General features: G+C 36.6%; 1 protein-coding gene across 5 annotated transcripts in view; it reads left to right on the forward strand.

The window, feature by feature from the left end:
* The window catches only part of SPHKAP (SPHK1 interactor, AKAP domain containing), a 169,016-nt gene that overhangs the window by 74,782 nt on the left and 76,541 nt on the right, over positions 1–17,693 (forward strand). The window contains exon 1 of one of the 5 annotated variants that reach the window (XM_012446155.3): positions 202–5,023. The exons of the other annotated variants lie outside the window; for them this stretch is intronic. Coding sequence (XP_012301578.2) covers positions 4,937–5,023 — 87 coding nt within the window. The 5' untranslated portion in view covers positions 202–4,936. Of the gene's footprint in view, positions 1–201; positions 5,024–17,693 lie in introns of those variants that run through there. 5 annotated transcript variants of the gene reach the window in all.

A 17,693-nucleotide genomic window follows, 5' to 3' on the forward strand; every position in this document is an offset into this window, starting at 1 on the left:
CAGAAGGGACCAACTTAGGAGGCTTGCTTTCTAATCCAATCTAGAGAGAACAGATAAACAAAGCAGCTGAGTGAGGCAGAGCAGGAAACCCCAGGCCTATCTGTGTGGCATCCCCTGTGCCTCAGTTGCTCAGGCACCTCGGGAAATCCAGCAGGCCCAGAGGAAACGTTCTGGCTTTCAGTCAAATGAAATTTCTACTAAACTTCATCAAGCCTCCTGAAGACAGTGAATTAGGATTCTTTGGCAGGTTGTGGGGAAAACATGACACAAAACATTGGTGGAGAAAAGTCACTCATCGCTAGCAGCTAGGTGACTCTGTATCCGTGACGGTTGTGTGGAAGAAACAGAAACCAAGAAAAGTGAAACATGAAACTGAAGAGTGGACCTGGTGCAGAGGCTCACACCTGGAATTGCAGCACTTCGGGAGGCTGAGGTGGAAGAATCGCTTAAGCCCAGGAGTTTGAGGCCAGCCTGGGCAAAAAAGTGGGTTCCCCATCTCTACACAATATTTTTGAAATTAGTCGGATGTGGTGACAAGGGCCAGCTATTTGGGAGGTTGGGGGAGGAGATCACTGGAACCCAGGAGTTCAAGGCTGCAATGAACTACAATCGCACCATTGCACTCCAGCCTGGGTGACAGAGTGAGACTCTGTTTCAAAACAACAACAACATAAATTGAGGTGTTTTTAGTAAATGACTTGAAGGCTAAATTTGAAGTGGATTACCAAATAATGCAGCACTAATTTGAGCATAGTCAGTGAACACTGTATGTAGTACGGGCTTTAGACTTAGTCCATACATTAATCAACATCTTGAATCCTGAAGCTATTAAAGAAAACGTTTTTACAAATTTACTTTTATTTAAAATGGACTCCAAATTAGATCACATGCTGCACGTAGAATTCTACATAGTAACAATTAAGATCATTGACTTTATTTTACTTGCCCAAAGAATTGCAATGTATATTTAAGTATTAAATAAGTAGAGTGAGACTCCCAATAATTAAGAGTATGAAAAGTAATTTGTAAGGAAATATAGGTGACTGTTTATATGACCATTTAAGTATCCTGCAACTGCAGAAACCAATTTTAAAATGTCTATACTTTAGTAAATGACACAGACATAATTTAAACACCAAATGACAATTGTGTTTAAAAAAAAGGGTAAGCAATATATTTGACAAACTCGAGTATTAATCTAAATACATAATGAGTTTCTATAAAACAATATGAAAATTCCAGTAGCAGAGTTTGCAAAAGCCATATGTAAAGATACAATTGTTAGCAAACACATGAGAAAAATAAGCTTCTCTGGTAATCAAAGAGATGCAACTATAACTATTCTACCATTTATTCTGAGTAAATTGCTCAAGAGTTTTGAAATTATTACACCCAATGTTAATGTAAGCACAGTACAGAAGACACTCAGCACCTGATAATGGGAGTATAAATTGATAAAGTTGTATAATCTTTCTGGAGGATAATTTTGTAATATGTTCTACTCAAAGCATTTAAAATGTATGACTATTGATCCACTTCTAGAGATGTATTTTAAAGAAATGACCAGAGTTGCATGCAGACTGGTATAAAATATGGTTATGGTACAAAATGATATATCTAAGGAAACAGAATGGTTCAATTTAGAACCTGAGTCTGGAGTTAGACCACTTTGGTTTGAACCCCATAGCCTCCTCTTTCCAGCTATGTAATATTGAATGACTTTAGTCTTTCTCTGCCTCAGGTTTCTTATCTGCAAAATAGAGATAATAATTGTATTTACCTCATAGATTCAAGGATTAAGTGTGTTATCACTTGTAAAATGCTAGAACAGTGCCTACACACAGTAAACATCAGATAAGTATTCAGTATACTTAACAGCGTGTGATGGCAAGACTTAAGAGAGAATTTACATGTCCAACAGTATAGGAATGGTGAAATAAACTTTGGACATCTACATCATGAAGACTCATGCATCCTTCATAAACCAGATTTGCAAGAAATATTTAAGCACATGAAACTTAAAGCCAACAATGTAACTGTATGCAAAAAATAGGCTACAAAATTGTACATGTACGTTAAACAGCCTATGTTAGTGAATTACATGAAGAAAAGAGAGAAATCAGGAGTAATTACAATGATTTGGACTTAAATTCCTAAATGTATGGAAGCTCCTAGTGTATGGAAGGGGAAGACTAAGGAGAGGCAGAATGGGCTGGAGCTAGGAAGTGGGGATGATGCTGGATATCCTTTAGTCATTCAAATGGAGAAGTCAGTAAAATAGTTGAGTGTTATGTTGGAGTTATTGGCAATATTGGGACAAGAAATAGGCATTTGAAGGTCTTCAGAGTGACCATCAGAAAATGAAGAGCAGCCAACCAGGGAGAGTGTGTACATAGAGAAAGTGGCTTGTGCTGAGCTCTTGGCCACTGTCATAAAAAGTGTTTGGCCATTCTCTCAGAGGTACAAAGAAGAGCTGGTGCAAATCCTGCTGAAACTACTCCAAAAAAATAAAGGAGGAGAGACTCTCCCCTAACTCTTTCTATGTAGCCAGCATCACTCTGATACCAAAATCTGACAAACACATAACAACAACAACTGCATGCCACTATTGCTGATAAACATAGATGCAAAAAAAAAAAACCAACAAAATATTACCAAAATGAATCCAACTGCACATCAAAAAAGTTGATTCACTACTATCAAGTAGGCTTTAATTTTAAGATGCAGGGCTGGTTGGACATACACAAATCAATTAATGTGATCACCACATAAACAGAATTAAAAACAAAAACCATACTATCATTTCAATAGATGCAGAAAAAGCTTTTTATAAAATACAACAGCTCTTCCTGATAAAAACCCTCAACAAACTAGGCACCAAAGGAACATACCTCAAAATAATAGGAGCCATCTCTGACAACTCCACAGTCGACATTATACTAAAAGAACAAAAGCTAGAAGCATTCCCCTTAAGAACTGGAACAAGAAAAAGATGCCCACACTCACCACTCCTATTCAACATGGTACTGGAGGTCCTAGCCAAAGCAATCAGGCAAGAGAAAGAAATAATTTTTTTTTATTTTTTAGTTAAAAAAAAAAAAAAGATAGTTGAGACAGTAAAACTACCATCCAGATAGAAAAAAAAAAGAAGTCAAACTATTTTTCTTCACTGATGATAGGATTCTATACCTAGAAAATTCTAAAGACTCCATAAAAAGGATCCTAGAGCTGATAAACAACTTTAATAAAGTTTTAGGATACAAAATCAATGCATAAAAATCAGTAGCATTTCTATACACCAATAATACTCAAGATGAGAGCCAAATAAACACAACACACACACACATAACACACACACACACACACATACACACATATATATCTTGGGAGTACCTCTAACCAAGGAGATGAAAGATCTCTACAAGGAGAACTACATAATACTGCTGAAAGAAATCATAGATGACACAAACAAATGGGAAAATCATCCTATGCTCATAGATTGGAAAAATCAATATCATTAAAATGGACTTAGTGCCCAAAGCAGTCTACAGATTCAATGCCACTCCTATCAAAATATCAATGTCATTTTTTACACAATTAGAAAAAACTATTATAAAATTCATATGGAACCAAAAAAGATAGCCAGACCAATTTTAAACAAAAAGAATAAAGCTAGGGGCATCATATAACCCAACTCCAAACTATACTACAAGGCCACAGTAACCAAAACAAGATGGCACAAAAACAGACACATAGACCAATGGAACAGAATAGAGAGCCCAGAAATAAAGCTGCACATCTACCACCATCTGATCTTCAGCAAAGTCAAAAACAACAAGCAATGAGGAAAGGACTTTCTGTTCAATAAATGGTGCAGGATAACTGACTAGCCATATGCATAAGAAAGAAACTAGACCCCTACATTTCACCATATATGCAAATTAACTCAAGATGGGTTAAAGACTTCAATGTATGCCCTGAAACTATAAAAGTCCTAGAAGAAAACCTAGGAAATATCATTCTGGACATCAGCCTTGGCAAAGAATTTATGTCTAAGTCCCCAATAGCAATTGCAACAAAAGCAAAAATTGGCAAGTGGAACCTGGTTAAACTAAAGGGCTTCTGCCAAGAAAAAGAGACTTTAAACAAAGCAAACAGACAACCTACAGAATGGGAGAGAATATTCGCAAACAATACATTAACAAAGATATGATATTCTGAATCTATTGGAAACTTAAACAAATCAACAAGCAAAAACCAAAAAAAAACACATTAAAAAATCAACAAACAAAAAACCACCCCATTAAAAAAATCAACAAGCAAAAAATAAATTACCCCATTAAAAAATGGGCAAATGACATAAATAGACACTTCTTAAAAGAAGACATACATGTGGCCAACAAATATATGAAGAAATGATCAATATCAGTAATCATCAGAGAAATGCAAATCAAAACCACAGTTAGATACCATCTCACACCAGTCAGAACGGCCATTTATTAAGAAGATAAAAAAATAACATATGTTGGCAACATTGCAGAAAAAATGGGAACACTTATACACTGCGGGTAAGAATGTAAATTAGTTCAGCCACTGTGAAAAGCAGTTTAGAGATTTCTCAAATAACTTAAAATAGAACTACTATTTAATCCAGCAATCCCATTATTGAGTATAAATCATTCTATCAAAAAGACACATGTACTCGTCTGTTCATCACAGCACTATTCACAATATCAAAGATCTGGAATCAACCTAGATACCCATTGATGGTAGATTGGATAAAGAAAATGTGGTGTATATATACCACGGAATACTACACAGCTATAAAAGGAATAGAATCCTGTTCTTTGCAGATGTAGATACAGCTGGAGGCCTTTGTCCTGAGCTAACTACCACATGTTCTCACTTAGAAGTGGGAGCAAAATGCTGTGCACACATGGACATAAAGATGGAGACAACAGAAACTGGAGACTGCCAGAGATGGAATGTGGGAAGGGGCAAAGGCTGGAAAACTACCTATCAGGTACTATGCTCATCACCTGGGTCATGGGATTATTCTTACACCAAATCTCAAAGACACAATTTACTCATGTAACGAACCTTCACATGTACCCACTGAGCCTAAAATAAAACTTGAAAAAATTAATGATGCATTTCACCAAAATAAAAAGGGAAAGTTCAGTCAATAATCTGCACATTCTAGGGTCCCTAAAATAGCAAGAGATTATTATTTTAGTATGTAAGCCTTAGTTTCAAATATATAATGAAATGTTTTATGTATCTGGACATTTTTGCCACCGAAAATACAATTAGATGAATAAATTGATGTGTGTTTTTAAAACTTGGGTTTTTATACCACTTCTTAACTGTTTTTTAATTCATTTTGACAAGAGTACATTGTTAAAATAGCTCAGAATAGCTTCGAGTTTCAAATTTTATATAATTCCTGCGATGATAGCAATTATCCTCTGAGGGGAAAGCCCGTCAATCAAGAAAAACAATAATAAACAATGTTTCTCATTAAAATACCTTTAAACTTCAAGGATATTGACTACATAATTTTCTATTTCTCCTCAGCGAAATTATTTTTTGGATTAACATGTCTGTCTTAATCAGTTCTTTCAAAATCTTAGGAAAACTAGTTAGAAGTGATAGCTTAAAAAAGAAAAACACTTCGATTCTCAAGATAAATTTTTAAAATAGAAGTAATTAAAGATGGATCTGACTAGTGACACCCCCAGGATGTATGTTTTTTTAGTTTAGAGACTCCAGAGTATTATTTCCTTCTGTAAAAATAAGACGAGCTCACTCTAGAGGTTTGTTAGGAAATGAGAAAGTGCTAAAAGCAGAAGCAAGATTTCTGTCCTTGCAAACTTACATAGTACACTTTTTTATAGACCAGAGACAGCTTTCACTTTATGTTCCAGACAGCACCTAGCAGCACCACAGCATCTGTAATGTTGGTGGACACACATACACACACACACACACACAAACACAAACACATACACACACACACACACACACAGTTGACCCTTGAACAATATAGGTTTGAATTGCACAGATCCACTTACAAGGGGGTTTCTTTCAACCAAACTCAGACGGAAAATACAGTATTCACGGGATGCAGTTTTTCTATGGGCGAATTCCTCCAAGGCCAATTGTGAGACTTGAGTATTCATGAGATGTTGGTGTGCTCAAGGGCAAGGAGAGGCGGTTGTGGGGGTGGTGGTGGTGTTCTGGAACCAGTCTCCAATACACACTGAGGGACTGGTGTATATTTCTGTTGAAATTGTGATTCTGATAAGCAAGCAGTTTACCTCATGAAAACCCAACCAGGAGAGTGATCCAAAAGACAAAAATTAATCCAGGAGGTATATTTGCACCTGAGTATCCACTTCCTCTACATCTGCTCTCTCCACACTTAGCCTCCTGATTAGCCCTCACTCCCCATCACTGCCTTTTTTGCGGTTTCATTAAAGTGATTGTCATTCTTCAAACATCTATGTTCCTTTATGTATGTTTTATTATCTGAACTCCTCTGGTATCCACTTGCTGCTCCATAAGTTTTTGCTAATGTTTTCAGTCCACTCATGTTCATGCAAAACTTTTAAACATTATTTAACACTTTTAAGCATTTCTTCTTCAGGACAATTCTGGGAGAAAACATACCAATTTTTTTAATTCAGCTTAATTCCTGGAAACTTACTGTAATTTCCTGCGCTGCTTACTTTATGGGGAACTGACAGCTGGTTTCTCAATGACATTAATCATCCTCCTTCAAAATTGCTCTGTCATAAAAGAGAACAAATGGTCATCATTGTTAATAAAAGTGCTATTCACCACTGCACTCTTATATTCTTGCATGCACTTCTCCATCCTACAAATCTTACATTTCTCCAACTTCCCTTTGAAAAGCAAATAACAAAACAAACAACACTTTTCTTGATCCTCACTCCCTGTCAAACTGCCACTATGTTCCTTCTTATTTTACTACCAAATTCTAAAAACCATAAAAATTATACTATCTCTACTCTCTGGCTTAGTTACCACTTTGCTGAAATTTCTCTTATTAGTGTCACCGAATCTACTGACATGTTTTCACTGCTTATATTACTTAGCTCTTGGTGGGACTGAACTCACACCCCCACACAGCTTCTGAAAATTAGCTGTTTTCTCCATGGCTTTAAAAACACTAGTCTCTCTTCAATTCTTCTCCTGCCTTTGGGATCATTACTTTTTTGTTTCCATCCTGAACTTTTGCTTTCCCTACCAGGCACTTTAATGCGATGTTTCCCAGAGATCTGTCCAAAAGCCTGGTTGCTTCTCACTTCCTTCCCTCACTTCATATCCCATGGTTTCTGGCTGTTTACACATAACCACCATCTCTGGACTGTAGATATAGTGCCTAAGTTTCTGTTAGGTACTCCCATCTGCACATAGCCAAAATGTCCTATTTCAACATGACTAAAGGTAAATGTCCAAAAATATGTTCTGTCTTTCAAATTTCCTATTTCTATGACAGTTTTGTAATCTACACATTTTTCCAATCTATAATCCTGAGAATCACACTTTCTCCCTCACCCTTCATCTTAAATTGATTATCAAAGCTGTTTCGATTTTGCAATTCTGGCTCTGCCTTTTCAGCCCCAGTGTCACTATTTTGTTGCTTAAAGCCCCACATATTTCTTCTAAATATTTAATATGCAAAATTCCAAAGCAAACAAGCAGAAAAAAGCAAAAAGTCCCTAGCAACCTTAAAAAGTCACTGGAATCTTTTTCTCCTAAAATATTCTGCAGCACCTAATTCCCAGATTTATTTTAAGGTTCCCATGGTATGAATAACTGCATCCCTAGTTCTCGACTGCCATCCTCAGCACCACATAATTCCTCCAGGGGCTGCTGAGTCAATCCAGTATCTAATTCAAGACCATGGCTCTTACTTTTTAATTGAACTGGATATTAATTCCAAAGGAGCTGATATACCATCTTCATCCTAATTTTTTAAATGGCATGCAAAATGCCACACCAATGAAAAACACTTTGACATTGGCACATTTTGACATTGAAAACACTCTTACAATTATCATTTGTCAGATCCTAGTGATAGGACCAAAATATCAACTGGTGTATCTGCACCATATGCTAAACAAACAGAATGTACAAGTGTTTTCTGATCTGCCAAACTAAGTGACTAAACTTCCATTTATGAAATCACAGAACCCAAGAGCTGTAATAAACCTGAGAAGATATATTACCCATTCTACTCATTTTTCAGGTGAGAAAACAAAACATCAATGAAGAAAAGAGATTTCTCAAGGCCACAGAGTAAATTAGTAGGAAAGCCAGGCCTCAAGCTTAAATCCACTAGCTATTAGCAGTGAATACATCACTTTAAAATATTCTGGTTGGTTCCCTCCTCAAAATATTATAATTTTAAGAAAATGTTTAATAAGATACAATTTATTCATTATAGGATTATCATGTTTATTTGATTCTTAAGATATTTGCATTACTAATCCATGCTGAAAGCCTAAAATTAGTATTATAGAAAAGTACCCAGATATTTAGATTTTTTGTTATTCTCAATACACTCAAGATTGTCATGTTTGTATTAATTTTAGAACATTTTTATTACCTCAAAAGAAATTCCACTTTGCTTAGTCATCACTTCCCAAACATACTATCTACTTAGGCCCAGACAACTGCTAATCTACTTCTTGTCCAATAGATCTGTCTACTTTCTCTTCATTTAAATTTGTTTACTCATAAAAACTGAATCATATGTGTCCTGTAGTGCCTGGATTCTTTCACTTAGCATGTTTTCAAGGTGATTCACATCTTATTATGTATCAGTATTGTGTTTCTTTTTATTGCTGAGTAATATGGCATTGTGTGGGTTTTGTTTATTCATTCATAAGTTGAGGAAGATTGACATTGTTTCTACTTTTTGACTGTTATAAATAATACTGTTATAAACATTTGCATGCAAGTTTTGTGGGGACATACAATTTTATTATTCTTTGGTATAAACCCAGAAGTAGAATTGCTGGATCATATGGTAACTCGATAATGTAACTGTTTGAGGAACTACCAGACTGTTTTCCAAAGCAGCTGCACCATTTGACATTCCCACTAGCAGTATAGGAAGGTTTTAATTTCCCTACTTCTTCACCAAGATTTGTTATTATCTGTCTTTTGGCTTACAACCTTTCTAGTGAGTATGAAATAACTCACCGTGCTTTTTAAAAAAATGTCCACAGTTTTGGGGAACAGGTGGTATTTGGTTATATGAGTAAGTTTGTTAGTGGTGATTTGTAAGATATTGGTGCATCCATTGCCTGAGCAGTATGCATTGAACCCAGTTTGTAGTCTCTTATCCCTCAACCTATTCCCACCCTTTCTCTGGAGTCCCCAAAGAACACTGTATTGTTCTCATGCCTTTGCATCCTCATAGCTTAGCTTCCACTTATGAGTGAGAAAATACCATATTTGGTTTTTTATTTCTGAGTTACTTCATTTCAAATAATCCAGTTCCATCCAGATTTCCATGGATGTCATTAATTTGTTCCTTTTTTATGACTGAATAGCATTCCATTACATATATCACAATTTCTTTATCCACTCATTGATTGATGGGCATTTGGGCTGGTTCCATATTTTTGCAATTGAGAATTGTGCTGCTATAAACATGTGTCTGCAAGTATCTTTTTTGTATAATGACTTCTTTTCCTCTGGATAGATACAGAGTAGGGGGATTGCTGAAGCAAATGGCAGATCTACTTTGAGTTCTTTAAGGACTCTCCACACTGTTTTCCATAGTGGTTGTACTAGTTCACATTCCCACTAGCAGTATAGAAGTGCTTCCTTTTCACCACATTCATGCCAACATCTATTATTTTTTAACTTTTTGATTATGGCCATTCTTACAAGAGTAAAGTGGTATCACATTACGATTTTGATTTGCATTTCCCTGATCATTAGTGAGGTTGAGCATTTTTTTATATGCTTGGCCATTTGTGTATCTTCTTTTAAGAATTGTCTATTTATGTCCTTAACCCAGTTTTTCATGGGATTTTTTTTTTTCTTGCTAATTTTGTTTGAGTTCCTTGTAGACTCTGGATATTAGTCCTTTGACAGATGTATAGATTGTGAAGATTTTCTCCCACACTGTGGGTTGTCTGTTTACTCTGCTGACTATTCCTTTTGCTGTGCAGAGCTGTACAGAAGTACTTTAGTTTAATTAAGTCCCATCTATTTATCTTTATTTTTGTTGCATTTGCTTTTGAGTTCTTGGTCATGAAGTCTTTGCCTAAGCCAATGTCTAGAAAAGTTTTTCCAATATTATCTTCTAGAATTTTCATAGTTTCAGGTCTTACATTTAAGTCCTTAATTCCATCTTGAGTTGATCTCTGATAACATTTTTTGTTTTAAAGTTTATTTTGTTTGTTATTGGTATAGTCACTCTAGCTTTCTAATTGTTGCTCTTTGCATGATTTTTAAAATTTTTATCTGTTTTCATCCTTTTACTTTCAACCTATTTATATCCTTCAAACTCTACTGTGTCTCTTATTCACACCACATAATAGGATATTGCTTTTTATCCAGTATTACAATCTCTGACTCTTGATTGTACTGTTTAATCTAGCTGCATGTTACAACTATTCTAAAAATAGATGAATTACAGCTATGATATATATTTGTCATTATAAAGGAATACCTGAGATGGGGTCATTTATCAAGAAGAGTAATTTAAGTGGCTCACAGTTCTGCAGGCTAAATAGGCAGCATGGTGCTGGCATCTGCTCAGCTTTAGGTGAGGCCTCGGGTAGCTTACAATCACAGTGGAAGGCAAAGAGGGAGTCAACCCGTTGCATGGTAAGAGAGAGAACAAGGTAGGGAGGTGGTTCCACTTTAAAAAAAAAAAAAATCTTACATGAGCTCAGAACTCACTCATCATCAAGGAGATGGTGCTAAGCCAATGATGAACTATCTGCCCCCAAACCAAAACACCTCCCACAACACCCTGCCTCCAACAATGGGAATTACATTTCAACATGAGATTTGCAAGGGATAAACATCCAAACTATATCATTCTGCCCTTGGCCCCCAAAATCTCATATCCTTCTTACATTGAAAAATGCAATTATCACTTCCCAATAGTTCCCAAAAGTCTCAACTCATTCCAGCATCAACTCAAAGTCCACTGTCCAAAGTCTCTTCTGAAACTCAAGGCCAAGTTATTTCCAGTATAAGCCTGTAAAATAAAGAACAAGTTGTTTACTTCCAAGATACAATGGAGGTACAGGCATTGGGTATTCCTATGCCAAAGGGGAAAACTGACCAAAAGAAATGAGTAATAGACCCCATGTAAGTCTGAATCCCAGCAGAGCAGGCCTTAAGTCTTAAGGTTCCAACATAATTCTTGACTTCATGTCTTGCATCCTGCTGCAAGGGGTGGGTTCTTATGGCCTTGCACAGCTCCACTCCTGTGGCTTTGCAGGGTGCAGCCCCCATGGCTACTGTCACAGGTTATAGTTGAGTGCCTACAGATTTTCTATGCTGAGGTTACAAGATGCTGGTGACTCTACCATTCTTGGGTCTGGAGGACAGCAGCCCCTTCCCACAGTTCCATTAGGCAGTTCCCTGGTGCAGTCCCTGTATGGTGACTCCAACCCCACATTTCCCTTCAACACCTCCCAAGTAGAGTTTTTCTGGGTGCTTCTGGTGAGACCTTCTGCCTCTGGGCACCCAGACTTTCCCATATATCCATCCTCTGGAATCTAAGTGGAAGTCCGCAAGCCTTCTTCACTGTTGCATTCTGTGCATCTGCAGGCTTAACACAACACGGAACTTGCCAAGTCTTATAGCAGCTTACATTGTCCAAAGTGGCAAACAGAGACGTACCTGGGCCCTTTGATCTGTGGCTGGTGCAGAGAGGGCAGGATGTAGGGAGAAGTGTCCTAAGGCTGAGCAGGGCAGTGGTGCCCTGTGCCTGGCCCTTGAAGCCTTTCTTTCCTCCTAGATCTCTGGGCCTGAGATGGGAGGGGCTGCCTCAAAGATTTCTAAAATGGCATCAAGGCATTTTTTTGTTGAAAATTAGCATTTGGCTTCCTTTTTGTCATGCCAATCTCTTTAGCAGGTGATTCCTCCACTGCTTGCTTATATTCTTTCTGTACCACTGGGCCAGGCTGCAAATTTTCCAAACTTTTATGCTCTGCTCCCTCTTTTTAATATGAATTCCAACTTTAAGTCAATCCTTTGTAACTGCATCTAACTGTAGGCTGTTATGAGCAGTCATGCCACAACTTGAACACTTTGCTCCTTAGAAATCTCTTCTGTCTGATACCCTACATCATCATTCTTAAGTTCATACTTTCACAAATCCCTAGAGCATGGACACAATGCAGCCAAGTGCTAAGCTATTCATGGGTGACCTTTGCTCCATGTCCCCATGCAAATAAAAAAGAAAGAAAAATAACTTTCTTTTATATTTGCATCTGAGGCCTCCTCAGCCTGGGCTTCTCTGTCCATATTTCTATCAGTATTTTGGTCACAACCATTCAACAATTCTGTAAGAAGTTCCAAACTTTCCATCTTTTTTCTGTCTTCTTATGAGCTCTCCCAGCTTTTCCCAGCTGTCTCCATTACCCAGTTCTGAAGCTGCTTCTACATTTTCAAGTATCTTTGTAGCAATGCCCCACTCCTCAGTACCAATTTTCTGTGTTAGTCCATTTGTGTTGCCATGAAAGAATACTTGAGACTGAGTAATTTATAAAGAAGAGAGGTTTTAATTGGATCATATTTCTGTAGGTTCTGTAGGAAGCATGGCCTTGCTATCTGCTCAGCTTCTGGTGAGGCCTTAAGAAGCTTACAATCATGTCAGAAGGTAAAGGGGAGCCAGCACATCACATAGCGAGAGAGGAAGGGAGGTACCATACTCTTAAACAACCAGATCTCTCATAAATTAACTGAGAACTCACTCATGACTAAGCAGATGGTGCTAAGCCATTCATGAGGGATCCACCTCCATGGCCCAAATACCTCCCACAAGGCCCCATCTCCAACATTGGAAATTACATCTCACCATGAGATTTGAAGAGGATAAGCATCCAAACTATATTACCTTAGTACTTCTTGTTTTTCAAATGTCTCATATTATATTTGTTCCTCTTTTCCTCCTTAACTTCTTTCTTTTGTATGAAGTGAATATTTTCTAATGTAACATTTTAGTTTCTAGAGCAATTTTTACTGTATTTTTAAAATTATTTTCTTAGTGTTTGCTGTCATGCTGACCATTTGCAATTCAACACAGCAGAATACATATATACCAACCTAATTCCAGAAAGATAGAAATGTTACTTCTAGTTTATGTGTTTTTAATATTACTAACACTACATCTATATGTATTCCAAATTCAACAGTACATTATTATAATTTTTTGTCTATTAAAGAATCCAAGAAAAGAATACAGAGGAAGTGTATATTTATAGAATTTTTTATATTTACAATTTATGGGTCTCTTTCATTCCATTTTTTCTGTAAATTTATTTTCTGGTCTCATTTTTCTTCACTGAAATACAACTCAGTTATATCCCCTTTCTTTGTGATGTTATTGTCAAATTTATAACATTTCTATATGTTATAGGTCTAAAAATACAACTTAGACATATTCTTTTTAAAATATTGCTTTTTGAATCAGCTAAGAAAAACTATGCATTTTTCAACAAGTTTGTAGTTTTTAGATACGGTTTTTTTCAAATATTTGCTGTTCCTCTCTCTTTCTCCTTTTTCTCTGGTATTCCCATTAAATGTAGTTGGTGAACTTATAATGTGTCATATTTCTCAAAGTCTCTGTTCATTCTACTTTCTCTTTGTTTTACAGGTTGCATATCTCTATCAATCTCTCTTTAAAATTCACTGATTATTTCTTCTGCCAGTTCAAATCTACTGCTGAGCTCTCGTATTAAATTTTTCATTTTATTATACTTTTTAATTCCAGAATTTTCATATGGCTCTTTTAAATAGTTTCTATCTTTTTATTTACATATTTTTTATCTGATGAAACACTGTCTTCGTACTTTGTTTCTTTAAGCACCATTTCCTTTAGTTCTTTAAACATATTCGCAGTGGCTATTTTGAAGTCCTTGTCTGTTGAAGCTGACATCTCACAGTCAGTTTCTGACGCCTGCTATTTTTTCTTGTGTATGGGTCACATATTCCTGTTTTTTTGCATGCCTCATAATTTTTTTTGGTTGAAAACTGGACATTTTAGATAACATATTGTTTTTAACAACTCTGGGTACTGATTCCATTCCCTTCTCTCTAGGGCTTGTTTTGTTGTTCCTTAATTTTTCATTTGCTTTGTAATTTGTCTAGGTTATTTTAGTGAAGTCTATTTCCCCCATGCAGTGTGAAGCCTTTGGTATCATTCCTCAGAGGATATAGCCTTGAAACTTTGTACAGCCACCTAGGATGACACTGGTCTTAGCATAGGTCTCTTTGACTGTGTCTTTCCTCAATCTTTCTTTTTGCCCATCTAGTTCATTTGGTATTATGTCCCTGAATGCTTGACCTCACTATTTATGAGGTGATTGTGCTATCATTGTTTTCAACAGTGCTCTGGGGTATAAATTGCTCAGCAGTCTGATCCAGTTAAATTTCAGCAGGGGTTACTTTAGAAGCTAGCTTTAGAGTTTTGTTCTGATCCCCTGTGGGCTCTTCTTAGCTGTCTCATTCCCTGAATCTCTCTATGGTGCTAGCTGGCCATTGGTTTAGTTTATCACCCTTAATTAACAGGGGTTATTGTTTGTGAGGGAACCCTTAGGCTTGAACTTTCCCAGACTAGTTTCAAATACACTTAGTTCCTTTGAGGAGAGCTTCAGAGATCTCTTTCACAGACTATCTTTCCTCCTGGGCAAACTCTCTGAACCACTACTCTGGGCATAGGTAGCGTGGTATCCTCTGGTGCCCAGTTTGACTCTCTTAGTGTGGAACCTTTTCCCACAAGCAAATTTGAGTGACGGCGGTCATGGCATTCTTACCCTGACATATCTGGGGTACTATCTCAATCTTATGGATAGAACCTAGATGAAAAAAAGGAGTCCCCAGCTTCTTGGCTTCACTCACTGGGAATTTAGTATCTTCAATTTGAAATTCAAAGGGATGAGAAATGTGAGTAGCCTCTGCTTCCAAGTGAGATACAGTAATTCTTGTTTGGGAGCTGAGGGCAGAGAAAGCACCATCTTCTTAGATGCCCAAATGGAGCTTCTGTCAAATTGTGCTGAGGAGAGGGGAGGCAGGGGAAAGAAGGAAGTAAGTTGTGGTTTAACTGTCATAGACTCTCTGTTCTAGCCGAGTTTTAGTAGATTTTCTTGAATAAATATTTCTTCATTTCCTATATGCCCTTAGGGAAATTTCTAAACAATTATGGCAATTGTTTTCATAATTTTTGCCAGTTTTTTTTTGTTTGTTTCACTCGGAAGCTGGTCTTCAGAGCTCTTCACACTGTCACTCCAGACCTGAAACTCACTACTTTCTCCATTTCCAGTTCTTTTCACTTTATATGACATGGCTGGCCTTTGGAGAGGATTGAGTTTATAACTGAGGCAGGGTTTATAAATGTAGAGGCCGCAGTTTCACGCCTTCTGTTAGAGGTAGTGTAATATCCTTTAGCATTTAGCCTCATTGAGGGTATGGCTGACCTCTCTCATGAAAGTTAAGGCATCTGACGCCACTGAGGAAGAACATCTCATTTTTGCTTAAAGTTGACAAGTGAATATTTGCGAAAAGAGGCAAGATTTTTCTCAGAAAAAAAAAAAAAATCAGGATTCCTTATAATACATGGAGTCCAACTTCAAAAGATGCTTTTATTAGTTTTGTTCTGAAAACCTGCAACAGAGGTTACTTAATGTCCAGAGCAGCCATTAAAACCCTTTTTCAATGGCATTGCTTGTTTAACTTTAAAAATGCAATTTTAAGATAAGCCCACAAAATAAATTGTTGTAAAATGTTGCCCTAAATATGACATATGTTGATTTGTAATATACTTGTCAGCTAGAAGCTACTTAGACATTAGAGGAGAATTTTCAAAGGATGGTAAATGTTGAACAGCTCAAATAGAGTCCTTCTCTCTAGTACCAACTGGACAGAAGACCAAATTGTCTATTGATGTCATTCATTTTTTCCAACGTAATCATGTCATCAGCCTGTAAGAGAACTTAGTCCTGTATCCTTGAAGTCATCAGAATGTTTACATATTTTCAACCAGACATCCATGGATAAATATGTCTGTATCAAAGAAAAATTTTACTTCAATTTTTGTCTAATAACAATGATAAGTTATGTGAGGTAGGTACAGGCAAACAAAAAGAAACCTGGTATTAAAATTAACAGTGGTATTTATCACCGCAAATTCTCAAGTGACTTCACTATGTGAGCTCAAAATTTTGACACCCTTTTTAAATGCTGATTCACTGTTCTTGACAGCGCAGTATTGGAAGAAAGTGATATTTTGCTTAATTAATGAGAGCAGCATGATTCTTCTGCCTTTATGTATGCATTTTACACTGACCTTCAGCATAGTGTTCTGTTAACTCAGCAAATTGCTGCTATTCTGGCACTTAGTCTGTGAAAACAGATTCTGTTGAATTACTTAAGGGACAAAAGAACTAGAGATGTATTTTCGTTTATCTCAGTAACAGCGAAGGAAATTCATCAATCAATGCCACAGGCTTCAAACCACTCTTATGATAACTCAATTTTATTGACTATTTTTCTTCCTTTGGTAAGTTTGTCTGCAAAGATGCATTTTTTCTCTGTTCAATTCAGCCAGCCCTCCCTCACTCTTTGCCTAGGCAGAGATCCCTGAAATCTAAAGAACAAGAAAAGGCCAAAAAAACTTGACTCAAGCCTTGTTCATGTGCCTGGAAACAAAGGGGGAAATTAATTTCAGAGATCACCTAAAACAAAGCTCCACAGGACATTTAAGACGATGCAAAATTAATGGATTCCTGTGGTGCATGAAAATTTACATCACATCATTTGTTTGAAAACAAAACTTATACCAATTTGTAATAAACAGTATTTATATATGAATGCATACAAAAGTAAAGTGAATGGATCTATTTTCTTAGTTTGTTAATAATTATAGGAAAAATTTATGCAGCCTTTAGACTTAGCAATTTTTAGTTGTGCAGAAATTACCTTTTGGTTCGTATTCATGCTCTACTATTAATATCATAACCAGTATTAACTATAGTAATATTTTGAATAAAAAAAATTTAATACTAATAATTAATGTCAGAAGGTCATTATTAACATGCACTGCCTATGAAAGATGAAATAGGCTTAGATTTGCCAGTCATTCCTCTGAGAGGCAGGTGACAGAAAGTTTTTAAAATACCACTGCATTCTATAAGCCACCTCTAGTAGGCGTTCTTTTTTTTTTTTTTACTTTAAGCTCTGGGATACATGTGCAGAGCGTGCAGGTTTGTGGCATAGGTATACGTGTGCCATGATGGTTTGCTGCACTTATCAACTCATCGTCTAGGCTTTAAACCCTGCATGTATTAGCTATTTGTCCTAATGCTCTCCCTCCCCTTGCCCCACACCCCCTGACAGGCCCCAGTGCGTGATGTTCCCCTCCCTGTGTCCATGTGTTATTGTTCAACTCTCACTTATGAGTAAAAATA

This window comes from Aotus nancymaae, unplaced genomic scaffold (genome assembly GCF_030222135.1).
Source record: "Aotus nancymaae isolate 86718 unplaced genomic scaffold, 86718_ANA_hifiasm-v0.15.2.pri h1tg000008l, whole genome shotgun sequence".
NCBI classification, from domain to species: domain Eukaryota; kingdom Metazoa; phylum Chordata; class Mammalia; order Primates; family Aotidae; genus Aotus; species Aotus nancymaae.